The sequence below is a fragment of the Stegostoma tigrinum genome, chromosome 12 (genome assembly GCF_030684315.1).
Source record: "Stegostoma tigrinum isolate sSteTig4 chromosome 12, sSteTig4.hap1, whole genome shotgun sequence".
Classification (NCBI taxonomy): Eukaryota; Metazoa; Chordata; class Chondrichthyes; order Orectolobiformes; family Stegostomatidae; genus Stegostoma; species Stegostoma tigrinum.
In genome coordinates this window covers 30,808,328-30,819,526 of record NC_081365.1, presented here as the reverse complement: position 1 = coordinate 30,819,526, position 11,199 = coordinate 30,808,328, and the positions used below count along the sequence as shown (strand labels likewise).

Sequence of the window (11,199 nt, the reverse complement as noted above, 5' to 3'; positions counted from 1 at the left end):
GATCTGGGTGCAGCAAAAACCAGGAAATCAGTTGTGTCTCTTCACAGGCACAAAGTTCAAAGTGACCAACAATGTGTAATTTAATAGCAGGTTTTTCCTGGGGTTTACTGATTCCAAAAATTGTTTCATATTAGCACATTAATTCAGAACAATACAAATGCATCAAGACTTTAGCTTCAATAGGCAAATTGCTGAACAAGGAAGGAGTTAAAATGAATTTGTGCTTTTGTGATAGTAAATGGATATTCACGCTCAAAGAGTTATAGGCTCTGATTTTTTTCTTTAGTCTGATATCTTTCATTTTTCCCTGTTAAATGTTTGCTGTCTTTTTTTCCTCTGAAGGTCATGAATCTTGTTCGAGTAGGTTCTATGGTATACCAAGAAAGGGGCTATTCTTCGTGCGTGAGGTGAGATAGCGAATCCTGTTGGCCTGAACACTTAAGGAGAATCGACTGCTGTATTAACCTCACATCCACTCAGGAATAGCAATCAACTGTTGGTTGTCTTGCTGATTTCCCTCTGTCAAGTCCTGGGCCACCACTATTATCAACTCTGCTGGCCCAAATTCACATCCAGGCTGAGCTCAGCTACAACAGCATAGACTAGAGTTTAAACCTGGGACCTTCCTTGTTCATTTGACTCAATACCAAACTGAGCTGTATACACATTAAGCCATCAGATAGCTTTGATTTTATTTTTCAATCTGTATCAATACAATTTCAGCTAAATTGTATGGAAATCACACTTGTAATAAGTTACACGTTTACCCGTCTACCTCAAAACATTGCTCTGTATCTGCCTTCCTTTTCCAAAGTATCCCAAAAGTCAAAATTCAGTAACAATAGGCATGAGGCACTGCTGTAGCTCAGAAATAGTAATGTTGAAAAGCAGTAATTTTAACAACCTGATTGAATAACCATATTTGACTGAAATATGTAAATCATTTAAGAGTAATTTTGAGCCAATATTTTGGTGCACTTTAATTTATACCTTTTCTTGATGTGAATTTAATGACTCCACACAGCTAGGCTTTATTCACTTTAGCTACTAAATGCAGCTGCTCTCCTCTTCCATATATCAACATAAAATCCCTACATAGGTGCAATTAAAATGAATACAAACACAAAACATTCTCATTACAAGTGACATTTTAAAAAATCTGTGTTGCTACCAACCACAAAATATGCCTTGTGTTCATCGGCAAGATTAAATAAGGCTCAGCATAACTACTTTAGCAAGCAATATTGAAAGCCTGAATGTTGTACAAAATCTTCAGTTAATGGGAATTGATTATTTTTGTTTTTCCTTTGTGGGTTTTCCAACCTAGGTTAAGATGCTTTTCTTCTGAAAATTTCGGTAGACTAGTACACCTCCTGCAATCAAGGCAAGACAGATGACAGCTACGATTCCCAATCCAATGCCCAGTCCAGTACATACCCCTATAGCTTCTTCAGTAGCTAAAGTTGATGCTTGAGGGAAAAAGAATGATTATGTTAAGCAATGTGTAAGAAATATGATAGTCTATTTATTTGTAATATTCAAACTGTGAGTTTACAGCAACTTACTGATCTAGCAATGAACATTGAATCAAAACTTGATTAGGATGTTACAGAATCGCAGAATTTTTACTGTGCAGAAGGAAGCTATTGGGCCCATCGTGTCTGCACGGGCCTTCCAAATGTGTACTTAACTTAGTGTCAATCCTCTGCCTTCCCCTGTGTAACTCTGCCCATTCTTCCTTTTCAAATAACAGTCTTCTTTTCTTTTGACTATTTCAACCGTTATTAGAATAGTTATCATTAGTACATTGTCATCAGACTAGACCAAGGGATGGGGAAGAAATAAGGCAGAATTTACCATCCAGTAAATGTGTGCAGTATATCAAATAAGGTCAAGAATGGACTCAACTGTGATGCCTAATAATTTGAGCATTTGGCCAACATTCATTATCCAGAAGATAAATATGTGCAATTGATATTCAAAAGAGGCTAGAAAGGGTTGCCACCATCACAGCATGAGCCCATGTCTTCATTTGAGGGGCAGGGTGGAGAGGCTGGTGGTGGTGGCAGTGGGGAGAAAAATTGGAAGCACAGAGAAATGAAACAATTACTTTTTTCTTAATTTTTGAATTTGGTTTCCTCTGGTGTGTTCTGGGCATTTCCAAAATAAATTCATCATGTGATGACTGATAGTGTGTTATTTTCACGTTCTGGATTTTCACATGAAGTAAAAGGGAATTAAATGTTAATTTTCAAATTTTTTAAAGCTCAATTTATTCAGTCAAGTTAAAAAAGATTGGATGAGAGATATTGAGGCATGATATGCTTACTCATTATCTGGTTTTGTTGTTATTTTCTCAAAAATTACAAAAACAAATCATTAGTCCTTCTCAGTGGTTGTAAAACACGATGACCATATTTACTTAGAAAATCTTTACTACACGTTTTACTTGAATAGATGAATTCAAAATTCTAGTTGAGATGCAGGATGGCAGAATTGTTTTTTGAGAATTCTGAAAAGAAAGCTAGCAAGGTTTTGTTGAGTCTAAGGGTTATGAATACTGAAGAAACAACCAGAAGGTATCTTGTTTGAGTCAGGTTAAAACAGCTGACTCTAATGAAGAAACATGATGGCCTGGTCTTTTACTTTGTATCATTGTGTGAAGACAAATTGTATTGTCTGCTTTGTGGGTTCTGTAGATCTAGATTTATGTTCATGTAACTGTGAAATCAAGCAGCATATTGATTAGCATCAAGCTTCATGCCAGTATTATTTGCTATTTGTCCTTGAAGAGATTGAAGAAATATTCATATGAAAGTCATGGCTATCAGTTCAGATCACATAACGTTTGCATTGTTATGACCCCGCATTACACTGTTGTGCAAATAGGCATAGATCTGTGTTGGTCATAAGTAGGTCCCATAAAAAATAATACACACCAATCACTTATGGCACCAATGAATCCAAGAAGATACCAATGGAAAGTAAAAATTCGTATCCAGCTAATGTTTTTGGACACTACATCAACTGGTCACTGGCTATCTTTAAGAATACAAAGAAGATCCTGAATGGAAGTGAATACTTGAAGTTGCGTATTTTCAAGACTTATGAAGAATTGTTCACAACATTCATATATTCACAATAGTGAGATTGGGTGGTCATGAGATAGTGTTCCTGTTTGAGAGTATGTTGACAATAAATGCTTGCAAATTTCAATGGGAAATTACCTTATGCTCGCCAGGGTCAACTGATTGTGAAACCACAATTAAGTCAAGTGTGTTGTACTCGACCCTACATTAATAGTTGCCCTCTGTTGTCCTCTCTGTTGTTTTCTTAGTTTTTTGGAAATAGCCTAGCAAATAAATGAAAGTGCCTCTAACAGTCATTTTTCTTACCTGAATTATCATTTGTGTTCACCACTGTGGACAGAAATTTAAAAAAAACATTATAAGCAAATATTAATTACAATTCGTTCATTAGATTTACACATTTGCTTTGACTGAAATATTAGAGTTAAATTCTAAAACTAAACATAATGAAAGATTGGCCTTCCATAATGGTTCAGTTCTCCCTGTGATGGGAATGACTCATCTTCATCCATTGCATTGTACGAACAAAGTTGCCTCTTACTTCCTCTAAAAACAATAACCACACACACACACACACCCCCCAATAAAATCACTGTGTCAGTACTAGTCCAACAAATGTAATTATTACCACAAAGGAAAACAGAAAGTCAGAGGTCTGGCAGCATCTATGGAGAGAAAGCAGAATTAACGTTTTGAGTCCAGTGACCCTTCTTCTGAACATAGATTTTGCCAGACCTGCTGAGTTCTTCCAGCACTTCCTGACTTTTTCTTCTGATTTCCAGCATTCGCAGTTCTTTGGGTTTTATTTTGCTGAGTGAGGTTATTATGGAAGGAAGCACAGGGTGAAAGGCATTGTCGGGAAAAAAAAATTTGGGGATGGAAGCTGATCAGAACGCAAACCTAGATTTCCAGTAAAGTGATTTTCCACCAGATATTTGAGGATTTTCATTTGTAGTGTAGTGAAAACATGACAGGAAATAAATAAATGGAAAATGAAATAGCTCAGAAGGCCTTCCTGTGAAAACAAATCAGATGTGCACAGCAGTAACAGCCAAGCCATTTTCAATAGATGTAGAGACATAAAATAGGATGTTGCCAGCTTACATGTAAAAGAAGACTCACAATCTATGAATGATGTGAAAGGACAGTCTATGAACAAGGGGAATAAAGAAGGGATCAGTGAGGACTGTAGAGTATCCAATATAATTATACAGAGATAGGATGAAGTGACATTATAAAAGATGTGTTTTCTGCATTAGGATCCATAACATGTAGAAAGGGAACTATTGAACAAGTTGATTGTAGCATGTGTATTGAAATAAATAGGAGGTCATAGGAGAGGAATTTGAATATTGGAAAAGACTGAGGTTGCAAGGGCAGAGACTGATAGTAGAGTGACCTAAAATAGACAGGACAATGTGGATACCAGGCATAGTAGGCATTTTATTTAAGATGGTTTTATCTAAAATTGAGGTGTTTAACATATCAGGATTTAGTGGGCTACTGATAGAGAGCAGTGTTAATGTATAGGATGAGAAAGATCATAGGAGTGAAAGAAAATCGGATGTAAGCAGACAAGAAAATTCAGTCATTGAAATCAATACAGATGAGACATTTCTCAGTGCAGAGCAGAATATGGAGATGGAGAAAGTTTTGGCTATCTAATTACTAGTAAGCTTGAAAGGGCAGTAAACAAGAAGATTTTGAGGGAGGGAATGGGTAGAGTGATGTTCGGATAGGAGCACATGGGAAGACATTTCTGAGGGTTTGCCATTACCTTGCTGGCTCAGTGCTAGAGCCAAAAAAACTGCTGATGCTGAAATCCAAGGTAGACTGGAAGAATACACCAGGCTAGGCAGCATCTGGAGGAAGGGAGCAGTCAACGTTTCAGGTATTACCCTTCTTTAGGACTGGATGTCAGGGTAGGGGGGGCTGCAGATAAAGAGGGGAGGGTGGAGGTGGAATGGTGGTGATAGGTAGACACTAGTGGTAAGTACAACCTGGTTGGTCGATGAGAGGGATAAATACGGTTGGTGGAGGGAGGGTCAGAAGGTGGAATGAAAAGGAGGAGGTGGGGATGGAAGGGGAAGCCGGGATGGGTGGCAAGGTTATTTGAGATTGGAAAATTCAGTATTGAGTCCTCTGGGCTGTAGGGTGCCCAGGCAGAAGGTAAGTGTTGTTCCTCAAATTTGTGTTCTGAGTTGCTGCGATGCTGGAGGAAGCCAAGGACTCACATGTTGGAGAGGGAGTGGGGTTGGGAGTTGAAATGAGCAGTGACCAGAAGGTTAGGCTGGCCGTTGTGGTCTAGGTGAAGGTGCTCGGTGAAACAGTCATCTAGTCTACATTTGGTCTCACCGAAGTAGAGAAGACCACACGCATGAGACTAGGTTGGAAGAGATGCAAGTGAAGTTCTGTCTCACTTGGAAGGGCTGTTTAGGGCCTTGAATGGAGGTAAAGGAAGTGGTGTGTGGGCAGGTATTGTATCTTTTATGATCATGGAGGGTACCGGACAGGTTGGAGAGTGGTTTGTAGAGAGTGTAGTGCTAATATGACTGTCACTCAAAATAACTGTGTCTCAAAATGGCAGCTGTCTCTACAACAGAAGTATATGTGATCAACCAGAAAATCAAAATCAACCTGCTGTGACAAGGTGCTCCTCCCAGATTCAGAGCCATTGAATGTTGTTGCTAACTGAAGATAATTGAATTCCAGTGAAGATAGTGAAGACAAATTGAAAGCGTCTCAACATTGTGATTGGAATCACTCAATATTTTGATTTGCAACTAGTTTAGGTCAAAACCAAAGTGAATGTCATACATAATTCAAAATACATCAATTGTATTAAAATATTCTCACTGTCCCATTAAAACTAGCTCCAGCTGTTGGAGAAAATCAGGGAAAACAGTCCAATAACAATTGGTCCTATTATTTACCTGCTTATTCCCTTGTTTTATGACAGCAGGAAAACTTTTATTGTTTATTCTGACCTATTATTTTATGTATATATTAAATTTAATAGAATTAAAGAATGCTTACCATTATCATTCCTGGTCTTGATTTCTTCAGAGCTAATTACTGAAGGATCAGACACTTCATCTGGTATTGGGGTACTCACTATTAATGGTGCTTCTCTTTTTCTTCTTTTGCATTGCTAAAGATGAAGCACAAAGACAACCTGATAAAAAGTTAAGGTTTCTGTAATCGGCATTTGAAGAAATAATGAGAAGAAATAAATATCGCCTTCTTCCATATCTTTACTATTTAATCTTCAGTTACTAATAGGTTATGGATATGAATAAAGTATTTTTTGATAAAGATGCAGGTCATTGATTTATAAGAATATATAGATCTGAAAGGGATAATACTAAGGCACACCTTAAACACCATTTAATATGTTAATGTCATTATAGAGAACGGCTTGGGAATATGACCCATCATCCAAGTCCTCTATATAGCTTCTGTAACAATGTCCATCACAACAGTTACTTATTGCCAGTTGCTAACATGTAATAATTAACATTTTTTTTATTGACTGGTGGGTAATGGGCACTGCTGACTGGCCAACATTTAATACCTGTCCATAACGGCCTTGAAGAGGTGGTGATGAGCTGCCTTCTTGAAGCACTGGATTTTGTATGCTGGAGGTGGACCCACAATACCCTTAGGAAAGAAATTCTAAGAATTTGACCCCATGATAATGAAGGAATGGTGATATATTTCTAAGTCAGGATGCTGAGCAGCTTGGAGGGAAAATTGCAGGTAGTGATGTTCTTGTGTATCTGCTGCCCTTGGCCTACTGGATGGAAGGCATTGTGGATTTGGAAGGAATTGCCTAAGGAGTATTGGCAAATTTCTGAAATCTGCTAGATGGTACACACTGCTGCCACTGAATATGGGTGATGATGTGACTAAATATTTGTGGATGTGATGCCAATCAAACAGGATGCTTTGCCCTGAATAGTGTCAAGATTCTTGAACGTTGTTGAAGCTGTGCTCATTCAGGCACATTGGCATTATTCCATCACACTCCTGGCTTGTGCCTTGTAGATGGTAGACAGGCTTTGAGAAGTCAAGAGGTGTGTTACTTGTGGAAGGGTTCCTAGCCTCTGACCTGCTCTTGTAGCCACTCCGTTTAGATGGCTAGACCATTCAGTTTCTATTCAATAGTGACTTCAGATTGTTGACACTGGGGGATTCATGATGATAATGTCATTGAATGTCAAGAGGTGGTGGTTAAATTGTCTCTTAATGGAGATTGTCATTGCTTCACATTTGTGTGGTGTGAAAGTTATTTGCTACTTTTCAGTCCAAGTCTGGATATTATCTTGAACTTTTTGCATATGGGCATGGACTGCTTCAGTATCTGAGGAGTTGTGAATGGTGTTGAACACTGTACAATCATTATTGAACATCCCCACTTCTGATCTTATGATAGAGGGAAGGTTATTGATGAAGCAGCTGAAGATGGTTGGGGCTCAGACACTACCCTGAGGAACTCCTACTGAGATGTCCTGGGCCTGAACTGCCTGGCCTCCAGCAACTACAGCCAACTTCCGATGTGCCAGGTTTGACTCCAACCTTTGGAAAGTTTTCCCCTAATTCCCACTGACTACTAATTTTTTGAGGACGCCATCCCTTGTCAAATGCAGCGTTGATGTCAGGGGCTGTCAGTCTCATCTCACCTCTGGACACCTCTTGAGCCAACAGCCTCTTTTTATTCAACAAGGAATTGTTTTTCCATTGTCACAGTAGGCCAGGTAGACGCCTACCTTACAAGAGAATGGTGGCAGCAAACCTGCACTATAGAAAACAGTAGTATTGACAACCACATACAACAAATTGTGCAGCAGTAAGGATTAAACATGGAGCAGTCATCTGTTTAGATTAGATAATTATCTTGTCCATGCAATTCGGGAATTTGGCTCATGTTTTCTGTTCCAGATATTGTACTTTGGTGAGTAGAGCAGAACTCTTGGAATATGAGTTTCAGTTTTAATAAAGATTTATATATATATTATGTCCTGTACTTACATAAAAGTCACTGCAAGCAGCTTTTGCACAGAGACGTGTTGCACAGTGTAGAAAGAAGGTAGAGACAGGCAGTTTTTGATGCTCAGTGAAGCGAAATGCCTCAAAGTAGAACCTTGCAAATTGATCCTCTCCATTGGACACTATATTGGTCTGCTGTTCCTTGTTGCATCTATTGAATCAAGCAAATGATTTTAGCGAAGATTTCAACTATAAAACACTGATGTTGTGAGACTTCCAACAGTCCTGTACTAGCAGCTCAAAAAGAAGACATGCTGGGTTCTATGATGTGAGTTTTTCCCCCTTATTTCAATAATTTGCTTCCATGAGAAAGATTTACCCAGAGAAGCAGGCTGAGGAATATTAGTTACATATAATGGCATATTTTAAAGAACTGTGATTCATTGTTAATGGGGATGTCATTGTAGAGGTAGGACATGGGTCACAATAGCACAGTGGAGCCAAGTAATCTTTCAATATTAAACATTTCGTATACTGGAACAGAAACCAACTAATGGTTCTATTGTCACTAAAGGGCATTCTCCAGTGGAAGCATAGGTTGAAACTGCCAAGAGTGGGTTGGCGGGGGGGTGGGGTGGTGCTACTGACTGAGTCAATGCTGTCAGCTAGGTCTTTTGAAATTGTGTGCATGCAAGATATAGTTTGCTGGTTAACAGGAGAAATAGGCATGAGGCCTTTATGACTTTCCATTTATCAGTGAGGAAATCTGCTCAGCTAAGAAAGGCAGAGTTCTTTTAATTCGTTCATGGGATTTGGGAATTGCTGGTTGCCCACCCCTAAATGCCCTTAAGAAGATGTTGGAGAGCGACCCAGAAGAGTGAAGGAGTGGACAGGGTGGACCCAAATCTTTGGGGTGCAGAAATCTCTCTGCCCACAATTGGTAACTGTATCCTGCCACCATGTCAAGATCTAGATACAAGATCTGACCTGGAGAGTTTGCTTTCACAATTCAAAGATCAATGAAGCCTCCAACCCATAGCTAGACTTAGAATCTAGGCATCAATAGTCTTCCAGAAGTATAACCTTTTATTGCCTTCTACTGTGACACATTCCTATTACAGAGCTATTCTCAGTTTGGCTATCAATAGATCCAAATGAATGTTTCATTGCACCTCCTTGCAACAATCTACAAAAGTACCAGTATTCTAATTAAGATATTCTTCACTCACAGATGATGGTTAGTATAGATGGGATAGAGAAACAGATCACTGCACAGAACTTCACTGACAATGATTCATTCTATGTGCAGCCTTCATCATCGTCTTTCAACACGGGTGGCATCATCAAAATCATGAAAGTAGGAAGACCGAGCGTGTACTTCATTTAACGTGTTAAGAATTAAATGAACCAAGTTGGGAATTTGATATCAGAGATAATGGGAACTGCAGATGCTGGAGAATCTGAGATAACAAAGTATGGAGCTGGACAAATACAGCAGGCCAAGCAGCATCTTAGGAGCAGAAAAGCTGACGTTTTGGGCCTAGACCCTTCATCATGTGGGGCAGCAGCAACTAGTCGTTCACTAATACTGCTTTTGTACTCAGTTTCATTATGCTACACTTGGAGGCACATTTTTCTTGAATTTGAATATGTTGGCTGAGCAACGGTGAAATAATGCTTTGCTTGTAACTTGAAACCATTCTCTTTCTGAGACATTCCCCGTATTGACGGCAAAGCATAGACCAATTTCTGCATCTGGGAGACTACTCTGAAAGAAATCCATCATTGCTTTCAATGCGATTCTGACTAAGAATTGAAGACAGTATTTGAAAACAAGGCCAAGAGTCTAAGACTAAGTTCATTGTTCACTGGGAATTACTGTAAATCACTCTTACATGCTTTGGCAACTTAGAAACCCTAGAGGAGGCAACGCAAAGAATTGGACTAGCACCCCCAGCAGCGCCTTTGCAAGCCTCCCCAAATCCATGGCAATAAAGGTTGTCCAAAAGTACCGTTCTCTCCCAAGCCAACATGAATAACTTTGAGGCACTGATCACTCAAAGGCAGCTCTGTTGGGCAGTTTATGCAGTTTGTATACCTGAACCAGACTCCAAAAGCAACTACTTTTCTTAGAATTAGTAGCTGGTAGAAGTCTCCCAGAAGGATAGTAGAAGTGCTGCATCGATGTTGTCAATGCATCCCTGAAGAAGTTAAACGTCCCTGGTGATTCCTGGAAGACCGTGGTTTGTGACTGACCAAGGCTCATTGGAGAAGGCACCAAGCACATCAAGAGAATTCATCAGAAGTGCGCAGTGGTGAAGTAGCAGAGTGCACAAAACTCTAAACAAATCATCTACCCAACCCTTTCGAGTGTACCTATGCCAGGTCTGCTGATCAGCAATTGAACTTACCAGCCATCTGAGAACACACTGAATTGAAGTGGAAGCATGTTACCTTCGATCCTGAGAGAGTGCCTATGAAGAAGACAATTTCCCAGTGAGGGCAGTGACTGCGATTGCAGAGGCCAGTTTCCCTAAAAGCCAACAGCCCATATTTCCTCTCCTTTGAAAAATGTAGGCACCACAAGCTATTGTAGAAAGAAAACCATTTTTAATGTATCTTGAATAACAGACACCACCTTAAACTTGGTTCATGGAGAAACGAGGATAGTAGGAGCTCCAATAATCAGCTAAGTTGCATCTACATGTGTGGGACTTGATGGAACTATGCCATCTGCTGCAAGTTCTGATCCTTAGCAGATGGATACCTTCTCTCGGAAAGTGCTTATTAGTTGCTGTTACAGGTGATAGCTTTGCAGTTCCCTGTTATATGTTAAAGGATGCAACTGCATGATGATTTTGTCTTGCAACATACTTCCCTCTATAAGAAGTGTAGTTCTTGACTTGATGTTGTTTACAAATTTAGTAGATGGTACAACTCCCCTTGGAGCTTTTCTTTTGAAGCAAAGTTCCCAAAGACACACCTTTTCTGATTTGCTTTGATCCAAAATCACTTCTTCTGGTTGAAAAATATTGTTGTAGCAGCTACAATTGTTAGCCTCCCATGAATTCTTCCTGAATGATTCCACCTTTTGCTAGCAGAACACTCCAAAAAAAAACTG

At 39.3% G+C, this 11,199-nt stretch overlaps 1 protein-coding gene across 1 annotated transcript in view; it reads right to left on the bottom strand.

Annotated features, from left to right (window-relative positions):
* Positions 1-771: 771 nt before the first annotated feature.
* Positions 772-11,199, bottom strand: part of si:ch211-103f14.3 (zona pellucida-like domain-containing protein 1) — a 33,596-nt gene continuing 23,168 nt past the window's right edge. Inside the window, exons 8-11 of the mRNA XM_048540723.2 lie at positions 8,121-8,289; positions 6,126-6,240; positions 3,396-3,419; positions 772-1,469 (exon numbers count right to left, since the gene is read on the bottom strand). Coding sequence (XP_048396680.1) covers positions 1,324-1,469; positions 3,396-3,419; positions 6,126-6,240; positions 8,121-8,289 — 454 coding nt within the window. The 3' untranslated portion in view covers positions 772-1,323. The remainder of the gene's footprint in view (positions 1,470-3,395; positions 3,420-6,125; positions 6,241-8,120; positions 8,290-11,199) is intronic.